At 55.5% G+C, this 21,637-nt stretch overlaps 1 protein-coding gene across 50 annotated transcripts in view; it reads left to right on the top strand.

Annotated features, from left to right (window-relative positions):
• The window catches only part of CELF4 (CUGBP Elav-like family member 4), a 296,711-nt gene that overhangs the window by 273,017 nt on the left and 2,057 nt on the right, over nucleotides 1-21,637 (top strand). For 4 of the 50 annotated variants that reach the window (XM_072829374.1, XM_072829373.1, XM_072829379.1 and 1 more), the window contains exons 9-12: nucleotides 2,533-2,595; nucleotides 3,631-3,711; nucleotides 8,658-8,741; nucleotides 14,032-14,203. In XM_072829374.1, coding sequence (XP_072685475.1) covers nucleotides 2,533-2,595; nucleotides 3,631-3,711; nucleotides 8,658-8,741; nucleotides 14,032-14,159 — 356 coding nt within the window. In that variant the 3' untranslated portion in view covers nucleotides 14,160-14,203. Of the gene's footprint in view, nucleotides 1-2,532; nucleotides 2,599-3,627; nucleotides 3,712-8,657; nucleotides 8,802-9,399; nucleotides 9,545-13,623; nucleotides 13,703-14,031; nucleotides 14,204-20,908; nucleotides 20,997-21,637 lie in introns of those variants that run through there. The other 46 variants (XM_072829372.1, XM_072829370.1, XM_072829401.1 and 43 more) reach the window with 16 other exon arrangements.

Below are 21,637 nucleotides of genomic sequence, written 5' to 3'. Positions count from 1 at the left end.
CAGAGGAGGTCAGCTTGAGGGCAAAGTAGTGCTCTCTACTCTGGTTGTTCATCGGAATCCTCTGTGTGACTTCGTAAAATCACAGAAGCCCAGAGATTCTGAGTTCAGTGTCTGGAGTGAGGCCCAGACAGCTGTAGAATATGAAAGTTCCACCAGCAGCAGAGTGCAAGGTCACTGTGCTAGCAAGAAATAGAGGGAAATTTCTTGACTTTGCCCTTGGTGTTGTCTCTGATCTGATCCTGGCGCTCGTTCCACACCTCTCCTCTCGCTGCCTAGAGAAGAGGCCAGAGAGGCTTGGAGGGAAGTGGCAGGGCCAGGATCTGGAATGTCGTTGAAGGATGAAGACTCCAGGCTGGCCAGGGAGGCAGGGAGGGGCTTGGCAGGCCAGGAGGTGGGAGAGACCCCACCAATCTCCTGGTTCTTGGGCTCCTCCCCGCTCAGGCTCCTGGGCTGGGAGATACAGTCCCCAGCACATCTGGGTGGTTTCATTTCTGCCCTCCTCCCTGCCTGCAAGCCCATCTGGATCTCTGGATTTTGACAAACCTGTTTCTTCCCCACCCCCAACTGGCATGTGTGAGCTGTCTCCCTCATGGAATTTGGAAATGTTCCTCTTCCCCATTTGTAACAATCTGCCACATCCCATAAACAATTCCCTGCCAGAGCAGGAGGGAGGGATGGAGGGAAGGAAAGGAGAAAAGTAGTACATTAAAAAAATTAATTTACCATCTTTAAATGCAGAGTTTGGAGCTGCTGTAATGAGCGAGATCCTTCAAAGTGTTCACTCTTTGGCAGTTACTAATGAGGTCATTAAGCAGAGAAGTAGAGAGGGGTCTCAGAAACGCTTTTCTCCACTTCCTACCCCTGGGTAGCTTCTCTGTTCTCTCCTCTCACTCATGGAGATCATGTTTGAAGCACACAGTGTGACCTTTCCTGCCATGTAACACCCCTGAAGGGGCAGCTCTCACAAATGTTAAGGACCATTGGCTCCTTACGTGGCAGTATTTGCAGAGCACGTGCTGTGGTCCTGACGCTGTGCCGGGGGGAACTGCCCTTTGTTGTGCAGGTTATATTTTGCATAGGCCATCACACTGGCCACAGGAAAAGACACCTTTTTCTAATTTGCATAAAGGTGCTTTGTGTTCGAGCAGCTGGGAGGACAAAAGGGACAAAGCTAGCTGTGGCTATCCACAGAGTTGGGGCCGGTAGAAGAGTCAGGCACAGGGAGCAGGGGAGGAGAAGACCAGCCCGGCAAGCACATCATCATCATCCCTTGACCGCTGGGAGCTCCTGGCTCCAGTCTCTGCTGTGAGGGACACAGAGGGATAGGGTTTTGTCCCGAGACAGCCCCAGGCAGGAGGGGACCTGCATCCTGACCCATTGTCAGCTCCCCACTCTGAGCAGTGCCCTCCTGGGCTCAGCTTCCCCAATGCCATCCATGCTGTCTCCAAGGACTCCTGCCCCACGATCTTCGTTTGGCTTCGCTGAAGCTCAGATGCTATTGTTCTAGCAGAATGTTACTCGGAGTTTGAGGGACAGGAGCTCAGAAGGGAAGTTTGGGAAGTCTTCGAAGTCTGGGGGCCCCAGAGCCTAGCACTGCCAGTTAGCTTGGCCGGCCTGGGTTGCCAGGCAGATAGGGCCACATAATTTTCCTTCTGCCTTGCTGTGTTATTCAGTCTGCTTCAAACACACCGAGGCTGGATGTGTCACCTCCCCAGGGCCAGCCCCCTCCCATCACCAAAGGTAGTGCCCACATTCGCCAGGCTTTTCCCCACAGCCCTGTGGACACAGCAGAGGCTACAGAAATGAGCCAAGCCTTTTCCCCGGTCCAGCTTCTCCAGGTTCCTTGCCCAGAGTTTCAGCCTAAGGCTCCTCTCCTCCCACTGAATGGAGGACATCCCAGACTCATGACATCGGGTAGGAGGAAGGTCCTCAGTCATGTGGCTCTTCTGTTTCTGCGGGCGGTCCTCCTTTCCCAGCCCATGGGGCAGATCTTATATGTGTGGTTAGGCCCCACTTCTCAGCAGGTGTCCCAGGTGTGGCCTTGGAGTGCAAGGCCTCCATGCCTTGTGCAAACTCCCTATGGATCCTGGAGAGGTGCCCGCGTTTGAGCAGGCATGGGTGGCCCAGGAGGACACAGTGGCAGGATGAAGCCTCCTGGGCCCTTGATTTTAGCCAGCTGGGATCTGCCCATGCCTCGTGCTGGGAATACCTGAGGAGGATACCACCTCCCTGGTAGCCTCTAGCCCCCTTGCCCACTTTCCCTCAGCCCTTCTCAGCACCAGGTCACGGGAGTATCTTCCCACCAAGCCCTTCGTGGTGGAGCCCTCCTCTGCATCTCCTTGTCAGCCCTTCCCAGCCTTCTGCATGATCCACCCCCTGCCCAGGGCTGCAGCCCCAGTCAGGGTGGGGGCAGGCAGACGCCACAGTGGCTGGGGGGAGCCATGCGGCCCCAGCATCACCTTGTGGGCATGGCTGGAGTGAGGCTGGTCTGGGTGGGCACCGCTGACTTCTGCTTCCTTGGCTCCCCTGCAGCGCAGAGCCCCACCGCGGCGGACCCCCTGCAGCAGGCCTACGCTGGAGTGCAGCAGTACGCAGGTCGTTAGTATCCTCACATCCCCAGTCCTCATGCCCGAGTACCAGTGTCCCCTTCCCACCCCAGGCCTGGGCCCCAAACTGGTGGGGAGGGGCAGGGGAGGACAAGGCGGGAGGGCTTTACTGGGAGAGGACTCCTCCTCCGACACACACAGGCAGCAGGAGTGGGGCTCCAGCAAGGTGACAGGGAATAAGGGAGGAGAGGCAGCCAGAGGCAGAGAAAGAATTGAGAAGAGATAGCCTTGGGGCGAGCAGATGAGCCAATGAAGGGAGCCCAAGGCATGCTGTCAGCCACGATTCCCTGTTTCTCTCACACACACCATAATCTCATCCCTGCTGGGCCAGTGTCAGAAAAAGCCAGAGAGATCTCCCCTGAGGGCGATGTGGGGGTTTCAGTGAGTTGGCCTCTCACATCTGGAGCTCAGGGGGAAGCTCTCTCACCTGCTGGGACCCCTGAGCTCTGACCTCAGATCCTGCACCTTTGGGAACCAGGCCAGGCTGAGGAAGGGGCTGGCTATTCCTGTGTCACCTCTGACCCTCTCCCAATTGAGTGCAGAAAGCACCAGGTTTGTCCCACTTAGTGCTGTGCCCCTGGGCAGGATCCCTGAGGCCAGGCTCACACCTTGGGTGGCGCCCCACCTCCCACATAGGTGCCATCGGAGTGGGCGGAGGGTGTGTGTGCCAGCTTCAGCAGGGGCTCAGAGCACGGGGCTTCCAGATAGAGTGGGTGATCTGGTCTGGGCATTCCAATGTTTTTGATGATCCATTACTGTGGATTACCTATGCAGGTGGGTTGTCCATTGTTTCAGAATAAACTTGCCCCCTCCCAACTTGCACGCGCGTGCGCGAGCACACACACACACACACACACTGAGCTGGCTTTATCTTAAGTGGCTAAGCTAAAATGCTATTTTGGCTGGTCTGCTTTTACTGCTCAACACTGAAGTTTCTCTCTTTCTCCCTGCCTCTCCCTTTGTCTCTCTCCGTGTCACTGTCGCCGTCTCTCCCTCTTGCCTCTTCTCTTTGGCCCTCCAGCAGCCGCCTACCCTGCTGCCTATGGTCAGATAAGCCAGGCCTTTCCTCAGCCACCTCCAATGATCCCCCAGCAACAGAGAGAAGGTGAGTCTTTGAGCTGGGGCTTCCTCCCCACCCCCTTCTGTCCCCAAAGAGGCTGCTCACTTGGGCCTCTGGCTGGGGTGTTTCTTTTAAAAGGTGACCATGTTTGTGTGTTGTGTGGAGCAGGGTGAGGGAAGACAGCGGGATTGCAAGATGCGGCACTCTCTGATCCAAGCATGGAGGTGGGCTTCTCAGGGGCAGCAGCTCCGTAAGCCCAAGTGGTAGGAGGTCAGGAAGGTAGAATCCTGGGAGAGGTGGGGTCCAAGAATCCCCCCTCCTCTAATGGGCGGGATTTGGCCAGTGGAGAGGAAGGGAAGGAGTAGGAATGCTCCAGGTGGAGCAAGAGTAGGGAGACCTGTTCATCACGGGCAGGAGAACTTGGATCCTCTGGGTGACCGGGAGAGACAGCTGGAGCTCCTGGGCTGGGACTCCGTGGCCAGGTGAAGAGGTGGGAGTGCCTCAGTGCAGTCCGAGTGGAAGAAGAGGTTCTCAGGAGATCACATCCAGAGGTCCTGGTGTGCACAGGGCACAGGGCAGGCCAGGCAAGGCCAGTGGGGTTTGGGAGGCTGGGATCTAATAAAGATCAACAATGTCCTCCCATTCCAGAGCCTCGAGCCCCACAGGAGGCTGGAGAAATAAGGTCACCCTCAGGGCTTCCGTGAGCCTGCACACAGTGAGCTCCCTGTGAGAAGCAGGAATACTAACCACGTTTTGCTTTCCCTGTCCCACGACAAAAGTCACCCTGCCAATTAGACCACCACCTCTGCCCCAGGAGCCCACTTGGCCAGGGGATCCCAGTGGTCTTCAGCTAACCACCTCATAGTCCCTGCAGCAGACGAGAACATGTAGGTCAGCTCTGGAAAGGACCCCAGGATTCTGTGAGTCCAAATCCATTGGTCAGATCGGCCCCACACAGTCCCCAGATGGCTGAGAGCCTGGGCTTTGAAGCAAATCCGTCTGGGTCTGACTCCAGCATGGCACCTCCCCATCCTTGCCCTTGATGTCCTCACCTGTAGAATGAGGGTAGTGAGGATTGGTTGTTGGCGAGCATGAAGCTCTAAGGAGCTCAGGTCTGACTGGGACTCCAGCAATTTCTTATGGATTTCACTGTATGCACACAGCCCTTCCTTCACCAAACTGTCCCCCTCCAAAGTTGCCCATGATGCCCACCACCCCAGTTTACACATAGTGGGCAGCTTCTGAGATCCATATCGTCATCTCTTCCTGCCCAGGAGAGCCACGTCAGAGGAGTGTGCGGCAGGCCATGCCCGCTGCCTGGAAGCATAGCCCTCTCTAGCTCTCGGTGACACCCAGGCCCCCTGCTGCTGAAGCGGCCTGGGGGTTGGTCCAGATGCCCTGTCTCTACCAGAGGGTCTCCTCTTTGGGCTGTGGCCCTCCAGCCTGCTCTGCCCCTGTCCCTCTTCCCCTTAGTCCAGCTCTTCTAGTGCCACATCAGTCAGATCAGAGCTGCAAGGGGTGGTGTCAAGGAGCCCCAGTGTTGCTCATCCCTCCCAGGCCCAGAACAAAGCACTGTGCCCTCGGGCGCTATTGCCTTTGCCACCCCACTGGCCTCAGGCTCACCCCCCCTCAGCCTGCAGTCAGCATGCTGCGTCACTCTGGCCTGTGGGCTTAGCGGTCTCTAAACCCTGCTATACACACACACACACACACACACACACACACACACACACACAGCTGCAGGTCAGTGCTGCTCTGACCAACACACAGGATAGTCCCTAGCACTGGCCTTGAACAGAGTGAGGCCCTCCATCTGATCCCTGCTCCTCCCCCCTTACACTCTGCTCTACCCCATTTATGTCACTCTGAACTTCTTATACCTTCCTTCCATCTCTGCGTGGTTTCTGCCCCTCCCCTTGTGCCCTGCTCCCCAGGTCCCTCTCCAGCCACCTCTTAGATGTGGGATCTCACACTGTTGTCCACACTCTCCCTGACTGGAGCCCAGGATGAGGCACCATGAGAGAGCAGGGCATGAGGAGGGCTGAATCAGGGACCCAGATGTGTACAGAGCCAGGCTTCATACAAGGGTGAGCTCAGGGCGCTAGAAATGGGGTTGTCAGAGAAGGTTTCGAGGGCCTGGGAGGATGAGATCTTTAGCACACAGAGATGGGGAGACAAACAGTCAAGGCAGGGAGGACAGGAGCAAAGGTGTGGGGGCTGCGAAGTATGAGGTGAGCTGGGGCCTGGGGATGGGATGGGGAGGGGAGACAGGCTAGGGTGGGTTGGAGTCAGCCCAAAGCCATGTCTACAGTATTGCAGGAAGCATAGGTGAGAAAGAAGGCTGTGTTACTCCAGCCATGCCAGTGGTTGGCCCTTTCTATCATGGTTATCTCCCCAATGTGTAATGTCATTGATATACCTGGACACACGGGTTCCTGGAGAGACCCTCCTTCCAGAACTTTGTCTTTGAGCTGAGCCTGGAAACCAAGAGGCACCAGGAGGCTCCACAGATGGGCCTCAGGGGTGCTCTAGTCCTGGCTCCACCTAGGCCTGCAGTATGGTCAGGGTAGCCACCTTCTGTCTCTGGAGCTCTGTTTCACCATTTCTCAGAAGGCTGGGTGGGACCAGATTGATCTCCAAAGTCCTTGATGCCATCTATCTGGATGCTCTATGATCTGTGGATGAGGAAATGCAGGGAGGACTTGGGAGTACAAGGCAATGTGTAGGCTCCCTGTTGAGGGGTGGAGGATGGGGGTGCTAGGCTGGAGCCAGGAGAGCTGGTCCTGTGAAGCTCAGCTGCATACCATACTGATGAGATGAGCCTATGGGTCTTGCCCTCAAAGGCTTCTGGAACCTTTAAGTTGAATAAACATAACATCCACTTAAAGCAGTATGCAGAACTTGAAGCAAGGGTCCCAAGTTCAAGGCAGGTGGCTGTGTGGGGTGGAACAGTGAGGGAAGACCTTACGGATGAGCTGGAAGGAGGAAGGAAGGCAGTGCTGGGGGACAAGAGAAGGCAAATGCCCCTGTCCCTAGATCTCCCAATGTGGCTGGAGAGGAAACCTCCCAGACCTAAAGGAGAAAGAGCCCCAGACCACAAATTGTAGACTTAAGGAACTCTGAAGAGAGAGGTTGGGGAGTATCTGGGTGGGAGTCCTGGAGGAGGTGTGGCTTAGATTAGGCCTTTGAGCTGGTTCCTGCCCCACGAGGACTCACATCTAGCTGGGGACCATCCAGGGACACATTCACAGGGTATGAACCAGTGAGTACCTGGCATGGTTGGAAATGGGGTGAGGGGAGGGCACCCCAGTGCTTGGGGGGTTCCACAGTGGAGATCCCAGGAAGTGGGAGGGAGCACTCTTGCGCCGGTTCTGAATGCGCCGCCAGCTGGCAGTTTGCCTGGGAGACCGTGGTGCACGGAGGGGAGGCTGAGGGTGAGAGGAGGGCCGGAAGAAGGTTCAGGGTGGGGACCTGGGACCCAGGAGGTCAGATGCTCAGAGGGTGGCTTTGGTGGTCAGAGGAGGGAGCCAGGAGGAGAGTGAGGGTCGAGAGACTTGCTCCCCAAGGGGGTTACCTGCAGCTTCACCTGCCCCAGGGAAGCACCACACGGTTCTGGCCCTCATGAAAGGCACGGAGCTGCCCACCTCTTACTACCTTCACTTCCGAGCTCACGCTTAGCTGCTGCCAGCCTCTGGTCAGAACCTTGGTTCTTGGACATCTTTAACAAATGCAGCGGCCTCCTTTGCATGGCCTCCACAGGTTGGAAACAATCATTGGGACAACCACATTTTAAAAGGTTAAAAATACGTAGCGTGCTCTGTTTAAGATGACAAGAAATAGATTAATCATTTTGGAAAGATTTCTATTTCAAAGTGAAAATGGAGCATTTTGGTCATTTAAAAAGAAAAAATGTAACTCGTTAGCCATCTGGAAATTTCAGAAATCCAAAGGCCTGAACGGTGTTCAGTGTTTCTGGGGCATGGAGACTTATGAGAAGTAGAGAGGAGAGCACAGACTACAGAGACAGATGGTCTGGGTCCGTTTCCTGGCTCCACCCACCCCCAGCTGTGTGACTTCTGGCGGGTGACTTAACCTCTCTGGGCCTCTGTTGCCTCATTTGTTTAGTGGGAGTGACAACAGCACTTGCCTCAGAGCGCTGCAGGAAGACTAAGCAACTTAACATACACACGGAGGGCTTAGAGGAGCCTGGCCTGTAGTTCCTGCTATGGAAGGGGCAGGGTGGTTATCCTGGTGGGCGGGGGAGTGGGGAGCTCCACGTAAGGAGGCATGTGGGTACGCAGGCTGACGGCCCAGCCAGCCGGGAAGCCCCTCCCATGCACCTGTCTGCTGGAGGAGGCAGAGCAAGTCTGGATTTCTGCACTCAGGTCAGGGGCTGAGTGTGAGGTTTGGGGTGGGGAAGGCGGGCCTGCCGGGCAGCAATGGGAAGGAGCAGCTGCGGGCTGTGGAGAAAGATGGGCCAGAGCAGCGGCCACCGAGCTCAGGGCTGGGGCCTGGCCTCCGAGGGCAGAGGTGAATGAGGCCTCTCACCTGGCTGCCTCCACCGGCCGGGCTGCCCCGGGGCGGCTCCAGAGCAGGGGCTGGGCCCAGGGCGGCTGGGCCCTCCCAGGCCTCCCTCTCCTCAGCACCCCTCTCCCCCGCTGATGGGGCCTTGGCACATTTACCCCCTTCCCTCGTTAACTGGGCCCCTGGAACCAGGCGCCAGGCGCCCTATGACAGGTTCATTTCGCAGGGAAGGTGACGGAGGCACAGAGAGGCTCAGTGACTTCCCCAAGGGCAGGGCGGAGACCAGAGCTCTGACTGGGGCTCAGCAGTTCCCACTCCTCAGTGGCCGCCCTTGGATCTTGGATGAGACCCCCCCTCCCAACCTTGCCCCCCTCCCTGCTGCCGCTGCCTAACTCGCTCACCTCTCCTCTGTCTCTCTCTCCCCCCCAACCCCGCCATCCCTCCTCCCCGCCCCTCCCCCACCGCAGGGCCCGAGGGCTGTAACCTGTTCATCTACCATCTGCCCCAGGAGTTTGGGGACGCTGAGCTGATGCAGATGTTCCTCCCTTTCGGTAATGTCATCTCCTCGAAAGTGTTTGTGGATCGGGCGACTAACCAAAGTAAATGCTTTGGTGGGTAAAGATAACAAACCAACTAGCTTCACCCAGGACAGGGCGGTGCTCGCACCAATTTACCGGTGTCCGACTGCTTTTAACCTGCTCCTTCACATCGCCCCCACCCCAGGTGCTCCCTAAGGCCCAGCCCCCAGCCTCCATCTCCCACCCTTCCTCTTTCTGCTACTGTTCTTTTGGCTTCTTGGCTTTCCCTGCCCACTCCTGCCCCTCCACCCTGCTAGCTCCCCATGTCCCCTATAGGTTCCTCCCCGCCCCCAGCCCTCCACTAGGACCAGTTTCCACCCACCTAGAAGGGGAAGGAGTCACCTTGGGCCAGGGTGTATGTGTGTGTGTGTGTGGCGGGGGGGGGGGGGGGGGGTCATCAAGCAGAGTCCATTCTCCCAGCATCCCCTCCTCTTACAGTCATAGAGACCCTGGTGGTTCTATATTGAGCATGCTCCCTGGTGTGGGGGTCTGTCAGCTGAGGCCCCTGTCCTGCCTGCCCCTTGGCCTCCTCCACCTCTCCATCCTGCCCCTGCCGCCCTTCTCTGTCTACCCCGCTCTTTGCTCCCCTCCTGCCATCCACTGAACCCTCCTTCCCCCACCACTCCCTCAGGCCACCAGAGCCACATTGCTGAGGAGTCAGGAAGAGCAAACTGGTCCTGCCCTCAGGAAGCCTCAGGTCTGAGCTTAGCTGAAAATCATGCCTACTCCGCAGCACTGAAGTCTGCAAGGCACCAAGTAATGGAGCAAAGAGAAAGGCAGGTGGATGGAAATAGATGTGAGGAAGGGGAGGGAGTTCCGCGAGGGAGAACAGAATGGGTGCCCAAGCAGAGCCGCGGGGAAGGACAGTGAATGAGGAAGCGGCAGGAGGCTTTGGGAGAAGGGAGAAGGGGAGGCCGGCAGTGAGGGAGGGGCTGTGTCGGGGAGGGTTGACCGGTCAGAAGAGGATGCTGCTTCTGGGATGGAGGCAGTAGGAGATGATGGGAGGTCCTTGACCTGAGACTAATAGAATGAAAATACAGCTTTTAGGAAATGTGCATGGTGGCAGTATGCTAGATGGGACAGAGGACTTGGGAGGATCTAGGAGTATGCTTGTCAGATAAAATACAGGGTGCCCAGTGAAATTGGAATTGCTGATAAACAATGGATGCATTTTTTGTAAGTATGTCCCAGACAGTATATGCACTATGTTCCATGCAATATTGGGGATATGCTAACAGTAAACGAATATTCATTGTATATCTGAAGTTTGAATTCAGTCGGGCATCCTGTGTTTGGATTTGCTTTAGACCTCCTGGAATCCCACCTCATTCTCACACCTCTCCCCACCACTCCTTATTCCCTTTCCTCTTCCACCTCCATCGGTCCTTGCCCTGAGGTTAGATCCACTCATGAGTCCCCAAGGAATGAGGAGTCCAGTCCCCAGAGAGCCAACATGGAACCAGAGCTGTCTGAGAAGCTTAGATCTCCATGTTGAACCCCAGATTCTGGGCCTGGAAGGGGAGAGTAGGGGCCTGTTTGCCTGGGGAACCCCGGTCACAGCTTGGGATGCGGGAGGGGAGACCGCACAGGTGTGTATCAACATTAGCAACACATGTTAGGGAGATTGCGGTTTGGAGACCAACTTGGCAGAGCCGTGAACAGCTTGAGGTTTTAAAGCATGTTCCCCAAAGCAGTCAAGATCTTGGTACCCTTGTCCCCTTCCCTCTGGCAGCTGCCACAGGATATGTGGGGTACTTGGAGGGCATAGAGTTATCCTGGCAGTTCCTTTCTCTTTGGGTTTGAGAAAACAGGGCAAAAGAAAAAGACAGGATCATACCCCCTCCCCCATTTGACTGGTATTTCTGCTGACAAATTACAATTACAGATGTAAGAACAATAAACTGGACATCATCGCAATTGCTCTTTAAATAAGCCTCAGATGTCACATACGTCAGAAGACACTGTTAAGAGCCCACGAAGTGCTGAGCACCGGGGCAGTAGGTTTAGTCTCTGGACAGATCCCCAGAGCATTTGTGCTGCCCTGGTGAGAACACAGCCCATTTTTTCAAAGGCATTTACTTGGAATCTGCCCCAGACGTTGCCCTCGCCATTTGCCTATTTAAATTCTCCAGGACCAAAGTTTTTTTCCCTGCTTTTTCTGAAAATCATCCTCTGTATACTTCTACTCTGGATCTTTCCTCTGTTCCTGAACAGACTTCTAGCCTAAACATCCACTGGCCTTAGAGAAGGATGGGCTCCTGCCAGGCCAGCCTTGCCTGGTGCTTCCTCCTTAAGCCCCTTGGGTTCATTCTTCCATGCTTTGGCCAAACCCCAGGGCTCATTCCTAGGCAGAGCATTTGTTTATTTTTTAAAAATATTTTGTTTATTTATTTGAGAGAGAGATAGAGCATGAGCAAGGTGGGAGAGGGGGAAGCAGACTCCACATTGAGCAGGAGCTGGACATGGGGCTCAATCTCAGAACCTTGGGATCATGACTCTGAGCCGAAGGCAGATGCTTAACCGACTGAGCCACCCAGGCGCCCCCAGGCAGGGCATTTCAGTCTGAGCCTCAGTGTCCTCATTTGTGAAATGAGGATGTTGGTGGTCATTTCTCAGGGGCCCTCTGAGGGTTACCGGAGGTGGTGTGTGTGAGGGGCTTTCCCAGAGCAGACCCTCAGGAGGTGCTAGAGCCCCATTTATTCCCCAAAGGGAGGATTGTCTTTGAGTAAATGTGGTTCCATGTTAAAGCGAGTCCCTCAAAGACCCCACTTGTCTTTATAAGCATAAACAGAATCATCCACATTTGAGCTGATGTGCAGCATAAATGGTTGCTATGTTGTAAGAAGGGCTGGGGGGGACACCAGGAGGGCATCTATCCTCTGCACTCAGCTTCCCACAGTCTGAGAAGCAGGAGCCTTCTCAGGGCTGGGAGGGATGGGGCAGGAGGTTCTGGGAGGAGGAACACAGTCCTGAAAACCAGAAAAATGGGAGATGGTGTCCAGAGCCCTGTCCAGTGGCCCTGACTACTCACCAGTTACCAAAACTAGTTGAGGAAGAAAAGTTCCCTTGAGCCCGGAACCCTTCCCAACCTCTGAGCTTCCAGGGACTTTAACCTCTCCTAGGAAGGCGGGGCTTCTTCCCTCCAGGACCTCTTGTCTTCCACTCTCCTCACTGGCTGGCTGTCTCTCCCTGTACCCCTCTGCCCTAGATAGCACCTCCAGCCTCTTTATCTTTCTCCCCAACTCCTCCCTGCTTTGCTCTCACGCTTGTTTCCTGCAAAAAGGTGCCACGGAGGGCAGGGGTCAGGTGGCGAGGTAGAGTCCGAGAGAGGGGGGTGTCACCTTCAGTTGGCTATCTGGTCCCAGCGGGGAGAGAAGCTTTAGTTCCACCACCCCTCCCAAATCTGGAGGAGAGCAAGCAGTGTAACAGACTTAAATGAGTTCACACGTGTGAAAACTGTTCTGCTCTGCTAAGACTTGACTGCAGTCATCAGGCATAGAGGTCGATGGGGTGGGGGAATGGCCAGGGGGGTGATTGTGCTGATTTCTGACTATGGGCAATCCAGAATCTCTCCTGTTTTGGCATATGGACTTGTACGGATGTCGGTTATGTTTCTCTGGGCCTGACTCACCAATTCCATCTGAGCTCACGTGCACCCATTCTTGAGTACACTCACTGCATGTGTGTGCGCGCATACACACACACGTCTCTGGCGGCTCACGGCTGCAAGAGCAAGAGCAAGTGTGAGCAAATGTGAGCAAAAGCAGGAAGGAGTCAAGAGAAAGGGGAAAGAGACCAGTGGAGGTGGTGTCTAGGGCAGAGGTAAAAAGAGTCACCGCATGGGTAGGGTGAGGGAGGGAGGGGTTGAGGACAGGCCCAATGTACCATGGACAGTTAGCCAAGGAAACAGCTCCTGCTTCAGTGGGGGTCTGCTCATCTATCACTTATATACCCAGAGGCCATTTGGGGACAAGCACCCTAAATGAGACATGTTTGCAGAATGGCCTGGGAACCTCGCCAAACTTAGTTTCATATATTTCGCAGGATCTAAGTCCATTTTACAGGAGAAAGGGCCTCTAAAGTAAAATAAACTCCAGGAAATACTAGGCAAACAAAGCTATAAAGGTTTATTTACTGGAGAACTTGGGGTGGGAGGTGTGTGTGGGGGGTTATTTGTTAATGTGCCTTGAACTGTCCCAGAGGGGCATGGTGGTAAGCTTACTTGACCACAGAAGCCCCTTTCTCAGGAGGACCGTTAGGGCCAGTTTAGGAAATGCTGATGTAAAATGTAGTGTTTATCTCTAAGGAGACGCATTCAGAGTTCCCAAAGGGTGGCTTCTAAACTGACTTTCAGAGCCTTACCCATCCGCGGCTGGGAACTGCTTGTTTCAGATGTCGTGACTGGGAGCCATAGACGTTTCTGTATCTCATTCTGGGATGTCGGGAGGAGTGACCCCGTGGAAAGCACTTCTGCAGTGCCTGGTCCACAGAGAGGGCTCTCCGCTAACTTATTACTAAGAGTGTTCATTTCTACTAGTATTGCTGTTATAGATACCTCGAGGGGTTCACGGGGGGATGCATCGGTTGGTGGTGCTTAGAATCCAGGGCCAGAGCACCTGCTCCCAGGGCTTGGAATTTCATTAAATAAAAGGGAGGTGCCCGCAGCCCTTGGGCGCAGATCTAGGCAGGTGTCGGCCAGGTGTCGGCCAGGTGTCGGGAGGGGGAGGGCCGCGAGGACGGTCAGCCCCGGCCCTCCCCCGCGGCCAGGCGGCCCTGGGGGGGCTGGGAACGGCGGTGGAGAGGCTTTCTCCGGGGTGCCCCCCTCCCTCCCCCTCGCACTCCTCTCTCTCCCCAGGCCGGCACCCCGTGCCCTCCCGCTGCCAGGCCCCCTCCTGTCAGGGAGGACAGTGTCCAATAAGCTCCTCCACCCGCAGGTGTGTCCGCCCTCCCGCCGACGGAGAGGGCTGAGGTGCCGGGGCCGGCCGGGGTGGGGGGCGAGGACGCCCCGGAGAGTGGCGCCCGCAGAGCCGCGGTGGAGCCGGGAGGCCCACCCCGGGAGGGGCCGCGCGCGCCCGCGGGCTGGGGGGCGAGGCCGGGCGGGGGCCCCGGGGAGGGGAGGAGCCTCGAGGCCCCCTCCCGCCGGGGGGCGGCGGGGCGCGGGGAGGGGCCGCCGCCGCCGCCCGCCCGCCCGCCCGGGCCCCCCGCGCTCCCCGCCGGGGCGGCCCCGTGGAAACCCAGGCCCTCGTCCCTCGTGTCTCGCCAGGCTTCGTGAGCTTCGACAACCCGGCCAGCGCGCAGACCGCCATCCAGGCCATGAACGGCTTCCAGATCGGCATGAAGAGGCTCAAGGTGCAGCTGAAGCGGCCCAAAGACGCCAATCGCCCCTACTGAGCGCCGGCGGGAGCGTCCCCCGGGGGAGACCAGGACTCGCACAGGTAACCGCGGGCGGCCGGGGCGCGGGGCCGGGGGCTGGGGAAGGGACAGCGCTCGGACCCGCCGCGCCTCTGGCCTTCGTGAGCCGGACCCTCGCCTGCCTTGGACCCGCCGCGCCAGCCCCGCTGCCGCTCCCCCGGGGCCGGGGCAGGCCCGGAGCCGCGGTCTCCACCCCTGCAGCGGGAGGGAGGGGCCCCTCCGAGGAGGCGGGGCGAGCCCGGGCTGTGCGTCGCGGGCTACGCCGGCAAACCCCGCGGTGAGGCGAGCCTGCGGCAAGCTCCGGGCTGGGAGACTGGGCGCGGGAGCTGTCCGTGTCTCCCGGGGCCTTCTCCTGGGCTCCTTGGCTCTCCCCTCCCCATCACTCCTGCCTTAAGGGCCGGTGGCCTTTGGACACTTGACCCCCTCACCCCCCCCCCCCCAATTCTCCGTAGCTCAGTCAGTCGGGCAGAAGCTGAGGAGGGGGACACCCTAGCACTGGGGCCACTTACCTTGCCTGCTTTGCAGAGGCCGTGAGGAGTGGGCAGTTGTCACCCCTTCCTGCTCAGTCTGGGTCCAGCCTTGCCGCTGGAGACTCAGTTGGCTACTCTTCTCTCAGGCCACTCGTTCCCCTGGGTGAAGTGGCTTCCTGGGAAAGGGTGGGGGTAGAGTGAGATGTGCTAGGCCCTCCTGCAGCCTGGTATCCCACATTGCTGTGGGCTCCTGTACCTGTCGGCCCAGCTTACCCACAGGCCAGAGGCAGGCCTCCCAGCCCTCTACCCCGCCTCCCCTCCACTGTTAGGTCCTTGGGACTCAGCACCGGATAAGGTCGACAAGAACCCTTGTCCTTGGAAGTGGAAGACAGACAATAAACAATGCCCATCTCTCAACCAAGGAGTAAATTACATAGTAAATCTCAACCACAAATTGCTGGTTACAGTTAAATCAGGTAGTAACGATAGGCCTTGTTGAGAGAGTGACATTCAAGCAAAGACTTGAAGAAGGTGAGGCAGGGAGTCATGCCAGCATCTGGAGGAGTGAGTCTTTCATCTGAAGGAAAAGTCTGTGCAAAGGCTCCAAGGAGAGGGCAGGTGGTATGTTTGAGAACAACAGAACCAAGTGGCTGGAGGGGAGCAAGCATGGGGGCATGGCAGGCGAGGAGATCCCAGAGGTCCCACCTCATGTGGGACCTACAGGCCATCGTATGGACTGTGGCTTCCCCTCTGAAATGAGGGGCGGTGGGTGTTGGGGAGCTGTTGGAGAGCTCTGAGTAGAAGAGTGGTGTGACCCACTTGCATTTCAGCGTGATTGATGGTTGCTGTGTTGATAGACTACAGGACCCCAAGCAGAAGTCTAGTGCATGGACCACTCAGTCCAGGCAACAGCAGACAATGTGATAGGAGGGAGTTAGTGTTGACATTTTTGGAAATCAGAGCCAAGGATGCCTTTTATAATGAATTGGAGGTGGGTGTGACAGAAGGAGTCAAGGATGACACCCAGCTTTTGGCTGGAGTGACTGGAAGAGTAGAGTTGCCATGACCAGAGATGAAGAGGGGTCAGGGGGTTGGGGGGAAGCCTAGACACAGCACATGAGAGTTAGACATTCACATGGAGGTTCAGAGTCTGGAGTTTGGGAGGGAGATCTCCCGTTTCCCAGTCTCCCCTCAAATCCTACCACTACCAGCAGAACACCCTCTGTCCACCCACACTCAAAGAGGGTGCTTGAGCCTCTAATCTCTGCAAGGCTGGAAAAGCTAAACCCACCCCTGAGTTCCCGCCCCTGCCCATCTTTGGCTCGTGTGAAGATGCCTACACAGATGTTCATTCAGAGTGTGGCACTTCTCAGCCCTGGGGACTTGTCTTGGTGCTGGCATGCAGAGATGGATAGGTCACCATCCTGCCAGCATAAGCTTCTGGCTCTGTGAGCACAGACTGCAGGAAGCAGCCTATGAGTGGGTACAGTTCCATAGGAGTGGGGGGAGCAGTCAGTGAAAGTAGCCCTTTCTGAAGAGAGAGCTCTTTTTTGTAGATAAACTTAGCTCTGCCACTAAGGCACGACCTCTTTGGCTTCCATGTCTACACTAATGAAACCGAAGTGTTGGAGTCATCAGAGGATTTTTAAAGAGGAGGGTGTGCTCCAGGGCCATGCCCTGAGATTCTGAGGGTCCCCTGGGGATGCATTTTGTGCCTCCCAAGAAAGCAGCCTGTCTTAGCTTCCTAGACCTACATGCAACTAAAACCCAAGCAAGGATAGAACCTATAGGTCAGAGAAGTTCCCAGGGGAGGGGGTAAGTAAGACAGATTTGTTGCTTGGGACATAAAGTAAGACGTGGCCCACAGGGTAGAACCATCCAGCAGTCCTAGTTGGAGTGAAGGCTTGAGAGGAGCAGAGGGGTGCTTACCATACGTGAGGCCAAGTTCTTACAGGTTACAAGTGTAAGGCATAACTGTCTACTTGGGGACAGTTTTTATTACCATTTTAGAGATGAGCACAAAAGATTAAGTTACTCACTATCAGCTCCTGAGTGGTAGAGCTATGATTTGAAGCTGGAGCCTAGTTCCAGAAGCTGTGCTCCTAAATGCCGTTAAGTAAGGAGAATGACACCCCCTCCCCAATTATCCTCACCCCAGCCCTCACACCCCAGAGTCTTGTCCTAAATATCTGAGGGAACATGTCATGATATCTCACTTCTCTGGGTTCCTCCCTACTAAACAGTTCTCTAAAACACTATGATGTAACATAACTCCTACAAATAAAGTTGACCTTTAATCCATTTAGATGGCATTTTAACAAACAGCGATTTCAGGCTTTCCAACCTAAGAGTTTAGAGGCTGTAGCAGAAGGAGATGCTGAGACAAAGCACAGGCTTGGGGACTGCAGTGAGAAGTGGAGGAAACAGCAAGCAAAAGCAGCTAAAAAACTCACGATTTTGCAGGCCAGTAAAGGGTGTTTGCAAATGATGAGTCCTGGGTGCTTAAAAGGGCAAGGATAGCTGATAGGGGTGGAGGGACAAGCCATAGCTAGGAGCAAAGTGGTATGCAAAGTGCAAGAGCCCAGCTTGGATGGGCAGGCAGGCAGGGGTCTGTGGAGGAAGAACTCTCCAGTGAAGGCAGAGCCGGAGGCTGGGTATAGGCGTCACATAGAGTCAGCCCTCAGCCACTTGGTAGCTTATCCACAGCTACTGGTGACTGGGTGGAGGGATCTCAGGGCCCCACTGGCCACCCACAATGCTGAAGGCAAAGTTCACAGCTGGGGGCCAGAGCCTGGTCAGAACAGAAGTGTGGCAGGGGGGATCCCTGGGTAGCTCAGCAGTTTAGCACCTGCCTTCGGCCCAGGGCGTGATCCTGGAGTCCCTGGATCCAGTTCCATGTCAGGCTCCCTGCATGGAGCCTGCTTCTCCCTCTGCCTGTGTCTCTGCCTCTCTCTGTGTGTGTCTCTCATGAATAAATAAATAAAATCTTGAAGAAGAAGAAGAAGAAGAAGAAGAAGAAGAAGAAGAAGAAGAAGAAGAAGAAGAAGAAAAAGAAGAAGAGTGGCAGGGCTAGGGGAGGAGGGGGCCCCAGCAGGGCGCCTGTGGGGAGCGTGGTTGGGTGTTGCGGTTCCATAATGTAAGGCCTGGGTCGCGTAGGGTGGGGTCAGATTGGGTCCCCAAACCCTGATGTCTTCTGAGAGTGTGATTCCCCACACACTCCTGGCTTCCTTGCTACCCCTGCCCCTCTGGCTGCTTGGGCTTGTTATCTTCTACTAAGGTGTGGGTTTCTCCAAGAAATCTTTATCAGGAAAGTAAGAGGGAGGAAGAAAAGGTAGGAAGACTGGACAAAAATGGGGACAGCCAGTGAGCAGAATACCCAAGTCCCTTGTTCTGCCACAGAGATCAGTAGCACGCTCTGGTCCCCAAGCTGAGGGCAGGTTCACAGTCTCCTGCCACTGTGGTTCTGTGTTTGGAGGACACTGAGCAGCGTGTCTGAATTCAGTAGGAGTCCTCTCCCTTCTGGGCCCTGGGTTGTGGCTCTGAGTGTGCTTTTGCACAGCATCTGCTCTGAGCTGTGCAGGTACAGGTGCTTTGGGCCTGACCTGCACGGGGCTGGGCAGCGGCTTTAAATCTGGGCCTTCTTCAGCTGGAGCTCAGCTGTGTTTAGAAGCTGGCATCTGAACGGGCTCAGCTGACCAGAATTTCCTCTCCCAGGTCGTGAGTTGGAACTGCCCAGGCCTGATTCAAGCTCCCCTGGCTGGTCAGTGACCCTGCTGCCACTTCGTGGACTGTGCTTTGTGAGGATCTTTGAGAGGGTGGCCAAGAAGGGGTCACCCCTGTAGGCAGGGGCCCAGCTGCTCCCCAATGAAGAGAGTAGTCAGCTAGTCTGCTGTGCACGTGCAGAGCCCTGGGGAGGCTCCTTAGGGGTTGGATGAGTTTGACAGTGTGTATGTGTGTGTGTGTGTGTGTGTGTGTGTGTGAGGGGCAAGAGTGTTTAGGAGAAGTTCCCCACTCTGGGCTTTGAGGAGGTGCTGTGTGATGGTCAGGCTTGGATCTTCAGGACCTAGGACAGCGCAGCCACCCCAGGACAGCTTAGAGACAACCTGATGGCAGGCAAGGGAGCACATCCAGTGGGGAGGAATGGGCACCCGTGAGGTGCTCAGGAGTGAGGGGGTGGGGAAAGAAGGGGGGCTTCCCAGGGGGTGCCTTGGTTGCAATTGCCACAGCTAATACCTGGTGGCACTGCCCTCCTCAGTTCTGAGGGCTCTTCTCCCACCCAAAGGGACCAGGCCATTGGCTATCCTGGGGGGTGGGGGTGGTCTAAGGGTTTTCTTTGGGGAAGGGCTGGAAATGCAGGGGAGGGTGGCATGTCAGCACTGCTGAGGCATGCGGTGGGCCCTGGTCTGAGTGCGAGAGATCTCCTGTTGGAAGTGCAAGAGCCCAGCTTGGATGGGCAGGCAGGCAGGGGTCTGTGGAGGAAGAACTCTCCAGTGAAGGCAGAGCCGGAGGCTGGGTATAGGCGTCACATAGAGTCAGCCCTCAGCCACTTGGTAGCTTATCCACAGTGACATTTCAGATCCCAGCTCCCCTTCCACACTCCCTGAAGGAAGACACAAAGCTGAGAGTGGAAGTCTGCTCTGTGTAGAAGCCTGGTGGATTGAAACCCTTGCAGAGAAGCCAGGTACAGAGGCTTCCGCACAGGCCTGAGTGCCATGGGGAAGCCAGGGCTGGGGAGCAAGCTCAGGGATAACCATGAGGAGGGGGGAGGACTGGGAATCCCCCAAAACCCCAGCTTGGGGCAAAGGACCGTGAAGTGGTAAGGAGTGCAGAAGATAACTCAAAATGGAAAAATCTGATGATACCTGACAGAGAAGGGGACTCAGCCTCAGCCACCTAGGGCTCCACCGGTAAAGAAGGCAGGTAAGGGCTTGTGAGTTGGGTCAGTCTAGAAAGATGTACATGCAGGGGTGTAGGGGCTGGAGGAGGACGAGGTAGAGTAGGGGAGGTGCCAGCAGCAGAGACTGGAGACCCAGGGCCTTAGCACTCCCCTCTCTGGTGCACTCTCCCTTTTCCTATTACCCACCCTGGGTGCACCCCAGTCTTCCTTTGGGCCCTTTCCTGGGTCAGCGCCTGGGAGGAAGGCTTCACGTGCCCGGAAGCCGCGTCACTTTGGCCACGTGGGCCACCTAAGGAGCAAAGCAAAGGGTATGAGAGCAGCAAGGCCCAGGTGTGTTTAGAGACTTCCAGCAACACCAGTGTGATTCACTCTGGATCTCAAAACTGAACGTGTTCATTTTCTGAAGGTTCTAAGAAAAGAGGGTTGAGGCAGAGCGGAAGAGGAGAGGACCCTAACATCGCGCAGAGGGTGCTCTTGCAGCGGAGATGCCCTTCTCTGGGGGAGGGTGGCCAAGGCGGGACCAGAGGGGTGGGAGGACCGAGCTGCTGTCGGGTGGACTGTACTGCGGCAGCAGAGGGCCCCGTGGATGGACCCCTCGGGTACAAGTCACCTGAGCCGGCCTCTGATGGACCCTGCATTGTGGGGCCACCCTGAGGGGGCCTCCCCCTGCCGGTCTACAGGCTGATGCCATGGAAGGTTGGGGGGGAGGGGGTGCGGAGAGCGTGGCCCCTCCCGCAGGCCCCCGGGGGAGAGCGAACCGAGGGGGATGCGGAGCAGAGAGCTTGCTCCTTGATGTGCTTGCTGGCCACGGTGGTTTGCGGGGCTGTCTGATTTTTTTCCTAGCCCTCTTGCCAAACTGCCCACGCCCCTCCTCCTCCTCCCAACGCATGATGGATGCCCTTAGCGGCGGCCCTGTGTGAGGTTCTGCTACTGTTCACAGTGTACCACGTGTCTGCATAAACAACCGTGTGTGCGTATGTGTGTGCGTGTGCGTTGATGTGCCCACGTCGTTTGTCTGCCAGCTTCCTCCATCCTTTGAGTTCTTTTCAGTTCTCTTATGATTTGACTGCTGTTCTCTCATCAGAGCTTTTAGATTGATGCTGTGGTCTGGTGCTGTATAAATATTTTTCCTTTTGATTTCGTTTTAACTTTTCCTTGCCCTTCTTCACCCTCCACCCAACCGTCCCTGCCTTCCCACACTCCCCGACCCCGCCCGACCTGCCCCTGCCTCTTCCCTCCCCCTTGCCCACACTCTCTTGTCCTCTCTTTTCTTTCTCTCTCTCTCTCTCTCTACATATATAAATATATATATAAATCTTTTCTTCTTTTGTCATTCAATCAAATTCCAACAACCCAACCAGGGCCAGTCAAATCCACCACAGTCTCGCGCTGAGCTAGGAATAAAGTTCACGTAATCACATGAGAGTGGAGAAAACAGTCCCCCATCCGTAAGTTCAAATCAACTCAAAGTTCACAGTGTGACATGATGGCGTCATGTAACAAGGCTAAGAATCGGTTGCATGACAATTGCCGTCAAGTTTCGTGGAGGTGCTGTGATTGGAGCGTTTTTCTTGGATGTTGTATCAGTTGATGATTGGCCAGTCATGATCACACGTGCATTTTCTTGACCTTTGTGCTGCCACGACCTTTTTTGCTGTGCTCATTTTTGTTTCGTTCTTGGTGCTTGCAGTGGTTTTACTTTCTGTTGTTTGGTTTTTCTTGTTCAGCGTTTTTTATGCTTCTCTAGATGTCACATAGAGAAAAAAACAAAACAAAAGAACAAAAAAAAATAGTAAAAATAAAGATGAATTCCTGAATTATCGGACATGGGATCATTTAACCGTGCAAACCATTATTTTTTTTTCTTAAAAATAAGGAAAACATCTTAAAAATATCTATGCGTGGTTGATTTACTTGCACTTGAAAATATTGTGATTTTATTTTTTTCTAGAAATTTGGGGGCCTTTTTCAATTGACACTTTTCTTGGGTCTGGTCTTTTTCCAGTTAGGCTATTTTAAATCTCACTTCAAAAGGAAAAATGAAAACAAAACAAAACAAAACAAAAAACAAAAACAAAATCTCTACTGTA

The sequence above is a fragment of the Canis lupus genome, chromosome 6, assembly GCF_048164855.1.
Source record: "Canis lupus baileyi chromosome 6, mCanLup2.hap1, whole genome shotgun sequence".
Classification (NCBI taxonomy): domain Eukaryota; kingdom Metazoa; phylum Chordata; class Mammalia; order Carnivora; family Canidae; genus Canis; species Canis lupus.
The sequence above is the reverse complement of the archived record's forward strand: the minus strand, read 5'-3'. Positions and strand labels throughout refer to the sequence as shown.